The sequence below is a fragment of the Populus euphratica genome, unplaced genomic scaffold (assembly GCF_000495115.2).
Source record: "Populus euphratica unplaced genomic scaffold, PopEup_1.0 scaffold103.1, whole genome shotgun sequence".
NCBI lineage: Eukaryota > Viridiplantae > Streptophyta > Magnoliopsida > Malpighiales > Salicaceae > Populus > Populus euphratica.
The window spans coordinates 1,383,046-1,399,159 of NW_011499891.1; the positions used below are offsets into that span (position 1 = coordinate 1,383,046).

The 16,114-nt window shown below is 35.8% G+C and overlaps 1 protein-coding gene across 1 annotated transcript; it reads left to right on the top strand.

The window, feature by feature from the left end:
* Positions 1-887: 887 nt before the first annotated feature.
* LOC105131339 (early endosome antigen 1-like) lies at positions 888-11,574 on the top strand. Its single transcript, XM_011034261.1, has 8 exons — positions 888-1,011; positions 1,124-2,897; positions 4,372-4,908; positions 5,484-5,653; positions 5,813-6,378; positions 7,492-9,371; positions 10,020-10,192; positions 10,289-11,574. The coding sequence occupies exons 2-8, from the start codon at positions 1,133-1,135 to the stop codon at positions 11,225-11,227; spliced, it is 6,030 nt and encodes a 2,009-aa protein (XP_011032563.1). The 5' UTR covers positions 888-1,011; positions 1,124-1,132; the 3' UTR covers positions 11,228-11,574.
* The last annotated feature ends 4,540 nt before the right edge of the window (positions 11,575-16,114 follow it).

Below are 16,114 nucleotides of genomic sequence, written 5' to 3' on the forward strand. Positions count from 1 at the left end.
TGATTTGTTTACTTTTCCCTACCAGGACAGCTCATGACTCTACTCTCTTGCTAATTTTGGCACCTGGAGGTGACCTTTAGGTGCTTTATTTTCACCTCTGCTTTTTTGCTGATTTTGGCCCTTGTATACATCTCTCTTATTAAACGTGGGTTGGGTATTTTTATTTATAAAATAAAAAAATATATATTTAATTAAAATTATTATGAGACAAACTTTTATTTTTAATAAATGAAAAGTAAATCTGAAAAATAAAATATTTTAAATTTTATGAAATAAAAAATTAAAGCACAATTATATGTAAAATTTAATTTTAAAAAATAATTATTTAACCAAATATTTTTTTATCTCTAGCCGGAGAAAAGTAAAGCTACTATAAATACCTAATAGTATACAAGTATTATCATGGTATTATGTCCATATTAATGAGATAGTCATTTGATTAATTATTTTTATTAAAATAATATATATTTTTAAAAATAATTATAATTGATTTTATCAAATTTTACTATTTCACTCGAATTAATTATATTTCACTAAATAATATTTAATTTAAAACTTGACTAGGTCATACAATATTTGATATAATTTTTATTTTATTTTTATATTTTTTAAAAATATTTTTTATCTTAAAAATATATTTTTTAGTATTATCTATAATTTTAATATACTAATATTAAAAAATAAAAAAATTCAAACAAAAAATTATTTAAAAAAAAACTGTAAATCATATCCTCGATTATGCATTTGCCTTTTCTTATAATTTTTATTAACACCTTGAAAAGATCAAAGCTCCAAGTCTGTGTAAAAAATAGAAAATGTCAAGCATATTTAATGTAATCATCCACTCTTTTAATAGATATCTTAACTACTGTTAAAAGACTCCAAGCATACACCTGTACTCAAAGAAGTGAAGAACCTTGAAACTTTTCAAAACCTTGAACTTAATGCCACTGCCTCTGCCTGGCTCCTTCCTCTCACCATCCTAGGGTTTACACAGAGGTTTTCACAAAGGTTTGTGCTTTGTTGTTTCTTTGTTTACGTTTTACATAAATGTCATAAAATATATCATGGGGTTTTTGGTCGTTTAAGTAGTAAATTTATTTCTTTTTATAAAATATTATAGGTTCTTTAAATGGAGGATGCAATGGATGACTTAGAACTGGTTGACATCAAGAAAGAGAGTTTGCATAGATGTCTCGATCAACTGCATGCACAAGCCTCTTCAATTCTTTCATTCACTCTTAAATGGAAAGATTTGGAGGCTCATTGTGAATCCTCGAAGGCTTTTCTTTTAAGGAAAATGGAAGAACTTGCCTTGCTTGAGAAGAAAAATGTTGAAATGTTGAAAATGGTTGAGGAACGTGAGGAGAAGTTTGAAATTAAGGCCAAAAAATACGAGGAGTGTATTTCTGAGCTGAAAAATAAGGAAAAACAGTTGGGTTTGGTGAAAAATTGGATTCAAGAATGTGATTTGGAGTTGAAAACTCGGCGGGAGGAATTAAATTTGGTTCGACAAGAGGTTGGGGATTGTAATGTGGTGCTCAGTGTGAAAAGAGAGGAATTGAGGTTGGTGCAGACACAGATTGAATCGAAGGAAAGGAATTTGGGTTCGTTGGAAAAGTTACTTGAAGATCATTGTAGGGAGATTTTTGAGAAAGATGAGAAATTGGGATCTTTACAGAAGTCGGTCGAGGAACGTTTGAAGGAGCTTGAATTCAATGAGAAGGAGGTAGAAAGGGTAAGAAAGTTGATAGCGAATTGTGACCGTGATCTTAAGTTCAAACAGAAGGAGTTACGAAATGTCAGGAACTTGATCAATGATTGTAATAAGGAGCTTTCGTCAAAGGAGATGGATTTGAAAATGTTGCAGGTGAGGAGTTCTGCTAAATTTGTTTCAAAGAAGGACGAACTAGACGGAATAAAAAAATCAATTGAGTCCTCGAAGGAGCTTGATTTGAAAAAGAAGGAGCTCGACAGAACTAAAGAATTGATCCAGGAATGCGTAAAAGAGCTTAATTCTGAACAGAGGGAACTGAGTCTAATAAAGAAATCAATTGGGGAGAGCTCAAAAGAGTTTGATTCGAGACAGAACCATCTTGGATCAATCAGTGTGTTGATTGATGAATATACAGAAGAACTCGAAGCCAAAGAGAAGCAACATGATGCAGTGAAGAAGTCTATCAATGTGCGCTCTGCAGACCTCAAATCAAAAGAAACAGAGTTGAGGTCGATTGAAGATTCTATCAAAGAGCTCTCAGCAAAGCTTAAACAAAAAGAGGAGAAATTGGATTCAGCTCGACAACGTGTGAAACATTGTGCCATAAAAATTGAATCAAAAGAGGAGGAGCTCAATAAAATCAAAGGAAGAATGAACACATATGATAAAGAGCTTGAATCGAGAGAGAGGGAGTTTAATGCCATTCAAATGTCCATTGAATATCGAAATGAGGAACTTAAAGGGAAGGAGAGGCAACTGAAATCAGTCCAACTATTGATAGGGGAATGTGAGAAAGAGCTGAAAGCAATGAAGGAACAGAAAAATTCCATCCAAAAATTAATTTTAGAATGCTCTGAGGAGCTCCAATCAAAAGAGAAGAACCTTATTTTGGCAAGGGAATCTCTCAGAAAATGCTGTGATGATCTCGAATTGAAGAAGTTGCAGCTGGATTCAATTCAAAGATCTTCCCATGAGTCGAACAAAAAGTCTGAAGAAAAAGAGAAACATCTCAGTTCACTAGAAAAAACATTAGACGAACGCTTGACAAATCTTGGAGTGAAGGAGATGCAGTTCGAAGAACGTGTCAATGAGATTGAATTGAAAGAGCAACAAATGCGTTTAATGCAACAATCAGTAGAAAAATACCGTAAAGATGTGGAGTTGAAAGAGCAGCAATTAGGTAACATCCTTAATTTATAGAGTGCCTTTTCTCCTTTAGTGTGAACCTGATGGTTGATCTAATTATCTGCGTTGCACAACTAACTGTTGTTTGTGATTGGTTAACTTCACATTCAGTTCAATACATCTATTTTTGTGTCTACATATTTCTTTAGAATTCTTTTAAGGCTTGTGATTATTTCCCCCCTTCATTTGAACTTGGTGCTGTGCCTACCAGTTTCAATGGTGGTGCAGTCCTTTCATTAATGTTCATACTATTTGGTCTCCTATCCCTTTTCTTTTAGCAAGTCAGCAATTGTGTTGCTGAGACCTGGATTGTTGACTCTTTTTTTTTTCCTGGTTCCAAGGCCTGGTGTAATACTCTCCTCTCACTGGTATTTCCTCCCTACAGTCTAGTTTCCCTCAATTTTGGGCCAGCTTGCTGATGATTTCTCAGAATTCTACTTTGGTATTGGTAGAGATTCGTAGTCACATTTGTTGCTTCATTCTTTCACCCGGTTGCTGCCACATGGTTTTGCTGGAATTGCTGGCTTTCTTGTTCTGCGGCAGTTTTCTGGGTTTTTCAGTTTGTCCATTGGAGTCTTTTTCCTGCAATTTGAGGGACCTCTTGTTTTTTTTTATGTTCGTACTATTTCATGGAGCTTCTTTGATCTTGGAAGACTTGTTCCTAGCCAACAATCTTGTTTCATTTCCTGATGTACTTTGCTTGATGGTTTCCTTTTATGCTTCTGGATTATGTTTCTTTGGCTACTAACTTCATTGCTCAATATCTCTCCTCTAGTTACCTCTCTTAGTAAAATGATTCATGATTCACCCAAAAAAAAAAAAAAATAGTTTGAGTCAGCAACCGACTACAACATCATTACAGTAGCTTCAGCAGAACTTCAATGACTTGTCGGGACTTGCTGTAGTTCTGCTTCCTGTACTTGTTATGCAGAATCATCTGTCTGTGATTGTTAATGTTCTTCTTTGTACTTATCTTTTGTAATCGCATCTCCCTTCTTCCTTTTATTGATCACTACTTCCTTAGACACAAGCAGGGTGTCTTGAGAAATCCCGGGTCTGACTGCAAGGAAATTGGTTGGTTGGGCAGGGGCCTATGTTCTGCTTTAAGGGCCTAGGGCCTAGGAAGAAAGGGAAAAAATTCTCTCGCGACGTTGTCATGCATAATCCTGAAATTTAGTATTTTCACAAGCCATCTGTATTGATACCACGGCATTCTAAAAACTTAGTAATTTCTGATTTTGTTTTTTCAAAAATTCATTTTGTAAGCATAAGCATTCCTAGGTCTTGCACTATGGGCACACTGCTTTGGTTATTTTATCAGTTCTGCTGGTACTGCCTAAAGATTGTCTAAGCAATTGTAGTGCATGACAAATGCATATAATTTATGTCTGAACCTGATATGTTTTCTTAGTAACGGTGTCCGAACCTGATCTAATTATTAATAATGGTTTCATCTGTCCCTTGCTTAGGTGGCACCATCCTTTCTTCGCATGTAAGGGTTGACCAAACTGAAAATGTTAGAAATCCAAAAGATGTTTCATCTTCAACTTTCCTATTTAATGCCACCACCAGCGACAGGAGTTCACCAGTGGTAAATTTTTGTGTAAGCGAACATGATCTGATGCACCATGGAGTTCCAGCTGAACCAGCAAAGGTTGTCTTGGATATTGTCCAGAATTGGAAGAAAGGAGTTACAGGATTTGATGCAAGTGTGAACAGGGATAATGTTGTTCTATTGGAGCAGCTAATGAAGGTCTCGCCAGAAATAAGTCCTCGTGTGAAAGAAGCTGCAACAAAGCTGGCGGTTCTATGGGAAAAAAATATAAGGTTGGAGACCGAGGATTCTATGGAAGTGTTGATGTTTTTGCTGTTTTTGGCTGTGTATGGACTGGTTTCTTGTTTTAGAAGAGACAGAATTTTAAGACTTGTTAGAGTCATTGCTCAGCAAAAACAGGCTCCAGAAATATTCAAGGCCCTGGGTTTTGCAGATAAAGATCTGGCTCCGGGTAAGTTTACAGACTCTTCACTGCTAACGAATATAGCTATCTGGTCACAGATTGATTGATTTCTTTTGGAACCAGTATTTCTATCTTTGTAGTTTGAAATAGGCTTGCGCATTATATAATTGCATTAATCCTATACCTATTTGTATTTTCTTTTTTTGTTGCTTAGCAATTTCCTGAACCTTAGACCTTCTTGTAGCCTTCTTTCTGATGGAAACCTTAGACAATATGATCTTGCCATCAATATGACATGCCCGTATCTAGGGTCCCCAAGTATTTTTGCTGTTTTTCTTTGATTTTAGATTGCCATTCTGATGCATTACTGAAGGTATTTATCTTGGAATGATGTCTGATTAAACAGTGGAAGGATTTTCTTCGAGATGACCTTTTCTGCCTGTTGGCTCCATGTAATAAACTATTTTTCAAAGTTCATCTGAAGTTATTCATTGACATAGTTTAAGATGAGTTCTGTTTAATCAGCCTCAAATGCAGGCCAAAAATCTGATTCAGCAATGTCCTATTTCCTGTGGCCTGGAGGCTGCAATTTTATTTTACCTGATCTTTTTTCTCTATTGCAGCTTTTATTGAGAATCTTATTGAAGAGAAGCAATATGTGGCTGCTGCTAGATTTAGTCTTGCATTTGAGCTTGTCAACAGATATCCACCAGAAGTCGTCTTGGGAAAAGGCGTGGATGCAATGAATGGTGCATCGGCCTCCGAGGGAAGAAATAATTCAAATGAAGCGCAGGCATGTGTATTCTACCGCATCATTGTATTATCATCTGTTTCCTAGTCAGTGATCCTATTATCTTTACACACAAACACACACTTGTGCGTGCACAAACAAACATGCAAATCTGCTCTCGAGTAGCATGGAAAGCATATTGACAGTGGGACATTGCTGCAGCGCAAGGCCATTGACAAAGCAATATCTGCTCTAAGTTCTATTTTGGAACTTGTAGCAGATTACAAATATGAATCCAAATATGTGACTGAGGACATTATTCGTTCCATTTCTTACCTGGAAAAGAAAAGGGAAGGCTGGGCATGCTCTCTGCAAGCTCCTAACTCCGTCAGCATTTCTTGCCCTGCTGATCAGCCAACTTCTGCTCCCGTTGTCCAACCACAGCTACTGAATCCAAACCTCTGGAATCAACTGCAACAACAAGAGATGCGTTTTAGGTCTGATTTTCCTGTTGATATCTCTGGAGTAAGGAATCAGTCGGCTTCTGCTCCCATTATGCAACCACATCTACACAACTCAAACTTCCAGGACCAAGAACAACTGCAAAATAACAATAAGCGTCCAAGGATAGACCTGTTAACTGATAGACCACAAGTTACTAAAGATGTTGCAGCTTATGGAGGTGCAACTCAGTTTTTCACTGCTACAAACCACTTTGGAGCCTCAGACTTGAATGCTCAACAATCAAATATTGCTGGAAGACACAACTGGTTCCCCACCTGGCAACAGCGCTGATAGGTCATCCCTGTCACCGGCCTGTACATAGTGTTGCATAGAACCGTGCTTATGTCGTCTTTCACTAGATCCCTTCTCTTGCTTTTGTCCATATTAGAACCCGTGCTAATCATCCTGGATTGCCTTGGGTTAATTTAAGCTGTTTTTCAACTCTTGATTCCAAGAGAAGTTTATGTTTGGTTAGAAATCCATTACCACTAAAATCAAAAGATTATTACGAAATTCACTCAAGATTTTAATTTAATTAAAAGTTAAAGACTTTAACCTTTACCATATGGATGTAACATATGGATTGATTTGAGTCATTTTTATCAAATACATTTCTAATTTAAAGTCATTTTAACTATTCCTGTCATAAATCATTTACAAAAAACAACTTATGAATTATGATTTAAAATCACTCATAAATAAACCTTAATTGACTTTTAATTAGGACTCTTAATTAGGGATGGCTTAAAATCTGAACATGGTAGATTTTGACTTGAATGATTATACATATAATTAATTAAGGACACACAGAATTAAATTTTCTTTTAACCATATTCTGATAATAGATATTAAACCTTATGAGTGGAATGTTAACTTGTATTAATTTAGATTATCTATTAAAAAAACTTAAAACAATATTATTTTAAAAAATAGTTAAAAAATCAAATTCCTTTAATTCAAGCTCCCTACTACATTTTTTAATTGGCTTCCAAACTGTAACCAACGCCTTCTTTTTGCATCGAATTCCTTATCACACTCTTCAATCTCCCTTTAAGCACCTTTTAAAAATATTGGTGAAAGGAGGTGGTAGTGTTGTAAATAAAGCAGTTTATTATTATTATTATTATTATTATATTGAAGTGAAGGAGATAATTACGTTTTTATCTTTGTTACAAAAATATTATTTAGTAAATTTTATGTTTTTTTTTTAAAAATTGAATAGATAGAGAAGAAGATAGAATTAAAAATACATTATGTCAGTCTTTATTCACATGACAGTGGGACCATATGGACCCTACATTTTTAATTGGGTCATCATGGGTCCATGTTTTACTAGCCCGGTCCAATTATAATCCCATAATCCATAAATAACAGCCTGTCGCTTAATTCTTTCCCTCATGGCCTCCCGCCATCGGGTTTCCGTCTCCTTTGCTGACTCCTGTAAACCGACGCCAAAGAGGAAAAATTTTCCTTATAAAAACCCTAAAAGAAAGAAAACATCCTTCCGTCTCCTTTGCCTTTTTCTTTCTTTCAACGATGGAGGAGAAAGTTTCGAACGAGTTGAAAAACAGTGAGTTAAAGCAAGAAATAGTACGCAAAACTATGAACGAACTTCAAGAAAAAGCTTCTTCTGTTCTGTTACTTTGTTTACAATGGAAGGAATTAGAGGATCACTTTGACTCCATCAGGGGTTTGATCCAGGCGGAGAAGGAAGAGGTTGAGAGGACGGAGAGAGTGGTTAGGGAGAGGGAGAGGGAAGTCGGAGTGAAAGAGAAGAGAGTGGAGGAGTTGGTTAACGAAGTTAAGTTTAAAGATCAGGACTTTAAGGAGTGGAGAAGAGAGCTTGAGTTGAAAGAAATAAATTTTGGGCAGAAAGTCAGAGAACGGTATGATGAAATTGAGATGAAGGAGAAGAAAGTTGAGGAAGAGTTCAGAGAAGTTGCATTGAGAGAAGAGAGGGTGGTGAAGAGATTTAAAGAGGCTGAAGAGAAGGAGAGGAGGGTTGGCGAGTTGTTTAAGGAAGTTAGGGTGAAAGATGACGAGTTTAGGGAATGGAGAAAAGGGGTTGAGTTGAAGGAGAAGGAGCTTGAGTTGAAAGGTAGGGAGGTTGAGGAGAGGAGTAAAGAGATCGGATTGAAAGATAGGAATGTTGAGGAGAGTCTTAGAGAGCTTGGATTGAAAGATAGGAAGGTTGAGGAGAGGATTAAAGAGATCCGATTGAAAGATAGGAAGGTTGAGGAGAGGCTTAAAGAGCTTGGATTCAAAGATAGGAAGGTTGGGGAGAGGCTTAAAGAGATTGGACTCAAAGATAGGATGGTTGAGGAGAGGCTTAAAGAGGTTGGATCGAAAGATAGGAAGGTTGAGGAGAGGCTTAAAGAGTTTGGATTGAAAGGTAGGGAGGTTGAGGAGAGGGTTAAAGAGATTGGATTGATGGAGAAGAATGTTGGCAAAAGGAGCGAGGAAGTTGAATTGAATAGGAGGAAATTAGAGGAAGGATTTAGAGAACTTGAGTTGAAAAGGAGGGAGGTTGAGGAGATAATTAAAGGGGCTGAGTTGAAGGAGAAGGAATTGGAGGAACGGTGTAGGGGGTTTGATTTGAAAGGGAAGGAATTTGAAGAGGTTCAGTTGAAGGAGAAGGAACTAGAACAGAGGTTACGGGAAGTTGAAATGGAAAATAAGAAGTGCTTGGAGCGAATTAAGGAGTTTGAGTTGAAGGAGAAACAAGTTGCTGATGCTTGTAATGCCCGTGTGAAGACGGAGACAGTAGATTATTCTATAGATGCTAACCTACATTTTTCAGTGAAAATGGATGGAAAGGCATTGCAAATTTTATTAAATAAGCGTTGTAAACATGATGAGAAGATGAAGAATGAGGTATCTACTGCTTTGGGACTTTCCTCGGATCCTGCAAAGCTGGTTTTGGATGCAATGGAAGGGTTTTACCCGCCCCATTTGAGGGAGGGTGATGTGGAGTTCAAAGAGGTTGTTGTGAAAAGAAGTTGCAATCTTTTGCTTGAGCAGTTAATGAAAATATCCCCAACAATCAAAACCCATGTGAGAAAAGAAGCAACGAAACTTGCCTTTCTTTGGATGATAAAGATGTCAGTGGATGGTCAACACAATTTGGATGTTTTGGGTTTTTTTAATCTGTTGGCTGCTTATGGACTGGCCTCTGCTTTTGATTCAGATGAGCTCATAAGCCGTCTGGTGATTATTGCTCGAAAGAAGCAGACTCCTGAATTCTTGCGTGTCCTTGAACTAGGAGATAAAGTTCCTGGTAAGTTTCTAATCCTTGTGCTCAGTATGATTTTTTTGCTTTCTTCTGTGTCTATAATCTAGCAATCTGTTTTCTGCACTACCATGCTATTAATGAATTGTAACTATTCTATATTTGGTATTGGCAGAAACTTGTATGTGATTAAATTTATAGTTTATTTCACATCTCAATATTCTGTTACGTAAATACAAGATAGTGGAAAATCATGGAAATTCTTAAAAAAGTTGGTCGTTTTTGGAAGCTTTGTCTGGTGCAAGTCAATGAATCCTGTATTGCATGGAGAATGCACTATATACCCTTTGTTTGGAGCAGAAATGCATGTAACTGCAATTAAAGGCCTATTTGAGTGTTCAGCTTATAGTCATTTGTTACGGTGTTGTCAAGAGTGGTAAAGGTCAAGGATAATCTTCTGCTAGTGCTAGCATCACCTGTCAATTTTTAAGCATCGTATAGCGAAATTAGCCTTGGGAAATCCACTTAAATCCATGGCTTGAAGCACACCAGTTTTTCCTCTCAATTTAGCACTTGACTTCTTTAATGCCTGGTGAAAATTAATTGATTCGATTCTCAATCAATTATTTTTTTCATTTGAAATATCTACTGGAGCGTGATAGAACTTGTAACTATTCTTTTGCATGCATATAACAGGTTTTATTCAAAATCTAATCTTAAAGAGACAGCCAATGGAAGCTATCAGATTCATTTATGCATTTGAGATGGTTAATCAGTTCCCACCCGGACCTATCTTGAGGGATTACTTAAGTGGTTCCAAGATTGCAGCCAGAAAAATAAAGAGGAGGAGCAAATCAATTGAAGGACTGGTATGTTTTGCTGGCTTTCTCCTTCAATTTGTCAATCTCTTCTCTTGTGTACGATCCAACTGTTATTATATGCTGAGGCTTGAAACTTTCTAACAGGTTGAGTCTGTAAAGAGAAGAGTAGCTGACCTAATGGTTGTACTGAAATGCGTTGAAGATTACAAGCTTGAAACTGTATTCTCACTAGATACCCTCAGGCAACAAATAAAAGATGTCGAAAGACAACTTTCAATTAGGAAAACAATGTTACCAAACCTGGGCAGCAATTCTCCTCAGCCTAATCTGAGTGAGAAGAAACGTTTGGCCCCAAAATCTGCTGCTTCTGCCTCTGTCCTCTCATCCAAATCTGTCTCTGCCACTAAACCTGCTCTCAATTCCACGATGGCTGCCTGTCCTTCTACCTCAACTGCTCCCATCACAGTCACCTCCCCCTCTCCAACTGTTGCCTACATTGCTTCCCCAGTCACTGTCACCTCTCTTGCCCCATCTACCTCCGCTATTGCTAATCCAGTCGTCCCTATGATTGTTACTTCTCCCTCCACAACAGCTGCAGCCGCTGTTACCCCAATAGCTGTCGCCTCTCCCGCCTCTACTGCATCCATTACTGCCTCGACTACCCGAAGTACAGTTGTCCCCCCCTCCTCAAGCAGACCTTCTGGCTCAATCCCCAAGACTGAACCACAATACCAGGGCGGAAATAAACGCTTTCAAGCGCAGTACCAGGGCAGTGATAAGCACCCTCAAGAACAACACCAGAGTGGAAATAAGCGCCCTCGGATTGCTAAATCACCAGAGGTTCCTCTAAGAGCACCATCACGTCAAAACACTGGCTTTGCACAGTCGGTGCCTGTCCCTCATCAGCGAGCAGAAGGTCCTTTTATACATCAAAATCCATCTGGCGGACACTACAATTGTGCTGGTTATCGCCCACCAAACCCACAGATGAGCTCCCATTATAATTATGGATATCCATATTATCATGAGAACACATTTGGAAAACCTGGATATGACAGTGCTGCCCCCTTTCAGCGGCCATAGAATGTTACATGAAACTCTTGATGACATGGGGCTGGTTAAAGTAGGTGAAGAATTTCTTAAAATCATCACGGTAGTCAACAAACAGATGAGTAAAGCTTCAAGCAAATTAGCAATTTAGTGACAATTCCTTTTGGTATTCTAGTAGCTTATAGCTAGTTAACCTTATATTGTAGGACTTTGATGCCTTTGCTCAAAGATTCCAACGTGCCAAGAAGATTAAACTTTTTGCAGGTGGGGCTCCACATAATGTTAATAGTGATTTTTTGCCTTGTATGGTAGTCTTATCTGCTGTACAGCTTGGTGTATATAATCGACTTAATGGTCTGGTTACCTTGGAGATTTGGGATAGCAAATGCAAGAGCCTGTCTTTCTTGTTATTGTTTTTGGTTTTCAAATTTTCGTGTCTTTTCTCCTTCGGTTCTCTACGACAATTTTACCCCATCTGTCAGGAATTCGATATTATTTGATCTGCTTGTATTAGAATTTGATTTAGTCTGAACTCATCAGCTGGACAATCTAGCATCACTGCATATCAGCCTATAAACCCATCTATGAACTCCTTTCTAATGCTGCAAATCCTTCCTGTCATTGGAGCATGCATGGACCACCTGATTATGATAAAGCGACGACTCGGAGACCACCAAGTGAATTGCCCGCGCAACGCCTCGGATTCTAACTCGAAAGAAGATGATAGGACAGAATAAAATGAAATAAAAAAACTTGGTAAGCATTGAGATTAAACTGATCAGCCATACGGAGTAGGCTATTAGCACGATGTCTTAACAATTCAGAAAAGGTGGAGATTTAAGCATCTCGGGTGCAAATTATGGTTGCAATACCAGCACATCAGTATTTGTAACTGATACAACAAAATAAGTCGTAAGGAACAAAAGCGAAACATCTGCAAGTGGTTAGTGAAGGAATCTGATGTTGGAACAGCAGGGGCTACACGAAGAACTGCCAAAAAGAAAGAAAGAAAGAGCATGAAATCCTGACGGAGCTGCTCGAAAACTTCATCCACAACACAGTTTCTTCATTAGCTCTCTCGCTCTCCGTTTTTTTTTTTGCACACAAGTTTGACAATGTCTTGGATAAGTTAGATTTTTAATGAAAATACTAAACACATTAACCTATATGGTGGTAAATTTTTAGGTTAATAAAAGTTCACGAATATATTATTTAAATTTGTTGAAATTGTTTATTATTGTTTTAATAGATTTGTTGTCAAAGTGTTATTTCTTGGTTATTTTCGATCCAATCAATCTTAAGTTAATTTTGAATAGCAAAAATACATTAAATAAGACTTATTTAGATTTTAAATTTATGCATGAGCTTGGGCTATAAGGGTTTTTAATATGGTTTATATTTATTGAATTTAAATACATATTTTGGAAGGATTCCAAGTCCCACGTAGACTTGATGTGGTAGCATCTAAGGGGATATTTCTTTTGGATTTTCTTTTTTTTATTTTACAGGTATTTTCAGCACATTAAAGAAACTAAAATAAGACAATATAAAGAAGAAAATTCTAGCAATCAAAATAAAATTTTCTAATTAAATTCTTACACTAAAAGTGGTCAAAATACCACTCCAAGAGAGTTTAGATATTTTAGCTACACGAAGAAATTCTAATTATATGAAAATTTTGTTTTTATTATTGTAATTTATTTATTTGATGTTGAACAATTATTTTTAATTATGTCTTGTTTTTAGTTCATTAAACATTGCTTAAGAATTTATTTTACCATTGAAAATATGTTAATTAATTCATAATTTAATTTCATTGACTTGCAACCTAAAAGGAATTAATTAAAGTTATTAAAAAAAGACTATATAATGTTTTTAAAGTTGTAACTATCGAGAGCTTGATGATAATAAACGTTAGTCTTTGTTTTTATTATTTATGGTAAAACATCCTTTATTTACAAGGATAAAGATCATACATTTTATTTATCAAAAAATAATTTGTTTTGTGATATAATTTGCATACTTCAAATTTTTAGATATATAGTTATTTATGAGCCCAAATTTATTTTAATATTCTTGATTCTTAGATATAAAATAAATTTTAGATAAGAGTTTTATCAAATTTAAATTTTATCTTTTGAGATTATATTTTAATTTGGTTAGAGGTTATATTTTAATTTTGTTGAGGGTAGTTTGAAAACATCATTAAAAAGTCTGCATAAAAGTGTCTGAGGCAAGTAAAAATCGCAAGAAAAAACAAAAAACCTAAGAAAAGAAGTAGCAAAAAGAGCATAGCCAAAAACAAGAAAGACGCTTGACACAACAACAAAAGTGAAAAAAAAGAAGAAAAAGAGCAGAACAATCAACAGTACTCAACACACGACAATGGGATAAGAAAGAATAATAGGAACATTGGAAGGTGACGACCGATAAAAGATAGTAATTGGAGTCCAAGAAGAGCTAAACTACTGACTAAAAGAGAGAAAATAGTAATGAGATAAAAAAAGAGAGAGGAAATTGCATAAGAACTTATCCTCAAGTCTCCCAAATAGAATCAAACATACACAACCCTAAAAAAACCAAAAACTAAACTGAAAATTAGACGTGATTGTTATGGCAGACATGACAACTCATCCTATAATGAATTGACATAGCATGGCAAGGATGTAATTCACAGAAACTAAAAAAACAAAGCAAAACCAAGCTAAAAATCAAGCATAGCCACACCTAACTACACGAAGACCATTCCTGCTAGACATGTCTTGATGTACAGTACTGGATTCACCCATCTCTTTAGTTTTATATATATATATATAAATTCTCAGATTGACTTCTTAGTTCTTAGGACCCATTTCCATGTTCTACGATATGGAGTTGAAGAAAGTGCTCACCTTTCGATCTCGAGGATCATATACCAGCTTAATATTGCTCTGCTTAGACTTTTATGGAAAAAGTATACCGATGTTGACTTTGGTTCATTATTGATGTCCTTCGTTCATCACAGCTCTTGCCTCTTGCATTCTTTTATGCAGGCATGGTACAGCCTTTGATGCTTTTTATGGAGGATGACCTTGGTTAATCTTTTCCTTCTAATATTCGAAGAATGATTTCAGCCTTTGAATATTTATGTCAACCCCAGGTGCCATTCATGTTTGACACCAACAATTTGCTCTTGACACGGGATAATTAACTAGCTTGGTATAGATTGCTCCTTACTTTTGGAAAAATGGCTTTCACTCTGCTATTCACCTTATCACATCTTGCTTTTTATCAGGGTCTACAGACTCTTTTGCTGGCATCCACTGCCTCTATATGTGTTTTAGCTCACCTTATAAGCACTTTCTTGGTTTCCTGAGCTTTCTTTTGAGATGTTTAACATATCAAACGCTGGCAATATATATCAGCATAGCACAGTTAAGTTTAACATCTGCATATGCTTGTTGCGAGTCATGCTCGTTGCCTAAATCTCCAGCGAAAAAAAAAAAAAAACTCTACGTGGCTTACATGTTTTTCCTTGTATATTTTCAGCCAAAGGTTTTATCAGCAATTAATTACTATGTTTTCATGTTTTTGTTATTCTTTATATGTAAAAAACACTACTAAAACTCATACGCAATGTTCATCACGATGAAAATTAAGCGCACAACGAAAATCAGGCATGCACATGCAAATTTCACCAAAAAACAAGTTGACAATTAAAAACAACATCAACACATTAAAGAGTCTTGGGATGAAATTTTTCTGGGATGTTGAAATAGATGTGAGGAAACCTTGGGAGAATTCTGGGGAATTTCTATAATTGGAGAAACTCGTGGTTCATGGGAGTGAAGAGCTGATGCACAGCTGCTGTCCTCGAGAAGCTTATTGCAGAAGCTACTGTCTTCAGGTCTGTGATCAAGGCTCAAATGAAGGGAGTTCTTTTATGAAATTTTTCTGAGGTTATCTCCAGTACGTGAGGAAGCTTAGGTAGAAATTTCGGAATTATTGAAGCTGAGTATTTTCAGGGGTCAATGTCACTGGTTCTCTCACTCCTTGGCCGCACTCGTTCCTCTCCGTTGATCTTTTCATTTCATGGTTTCCAGCTCATCCCACTACATAATGCCTTCCTTGTATGTTTTTTCTTCCTTTTACTGGAGTCCCTCTCTTGCTTCTTCTTTCATCCACTTTGCTCACAAAATTTTTGTTTTCTCTTGTTTTTGTTCTTTTTCTATTTTTTTAATTTCTGATTTTTTGTAAATATGAAAAAAAACAGGCAAATGGATTGAAAATACTCTCTTTTTTTTTTTGCATTTTTGAAGTCATATTGAAAAATAGTGTCAAATTCGGTAGAAGACAATGTTTTTCAAGTAATGAAAATCAGTGGAGGTTGTTGATTTTTGTAAAAGTGTTTTTTGATAAAATTTAAATTTTTATATTTTAAATTAAATTAATTTTAATATATTATAGAAGACAATGTTTTTCAAGTAATGAAGATCAGTGGAGGTTGTTGTTTTTTGTAAAAGTGTTTTTGATAAAATTTAAATTTTTTTATTTTCTTTTTTATTTTAAATTAAATTAATTTTAATATATTAATATAAAAAATTAAAAAATATCTTTTTAATATATATTTAAATAAAAAATATTTTAAAACACACATGTTATCCAACATCATCATCAATCTGTCTTCTTCTACAAGAGAGGGAATCTTTCCCTATGCTTTCCCCTCTTGCTATTTATTTCTCTGCCTTTTTTTCAAACTTTAGCCAACAACTTTTGCTTGTCTCCTCTCTTTTTCTTCATGGTAGGTGGAATTGGCTGGCTTTTATTGACAAGAGAGGGGGGAGAGGGGGACATCTTTTTGTCATTGAAATTAGAGGAGTGGGGAGTCTGTCATTGAAAAATAATAATAATAATAAAAGCTGTTTTGAGGGGTCTTTTCTA

Coding starts and splice junctions, on each gene's coding strand:
- LOC105131339 (XM_011034261.1), top strand. CDS start 1,133: ATGGAGGATGCAATGGATGACTTAGAACTGGTTGACATCAAGAAAGAG. Junction 4,909..5,483: donor AGATAAAGATCTGGCTCCGG/GTAAGTTTACAG, acceptor TCTCTATTGCAG/CTTTTATTGAGAATCTTATT. Junction 6,379..7,491: donor TGGTTCCCCACCTGGCAACA/GCGCTGATAGGT, acceptor ATTCTTTCCCTC/ATGGCCTCCCGCCATCGGGT.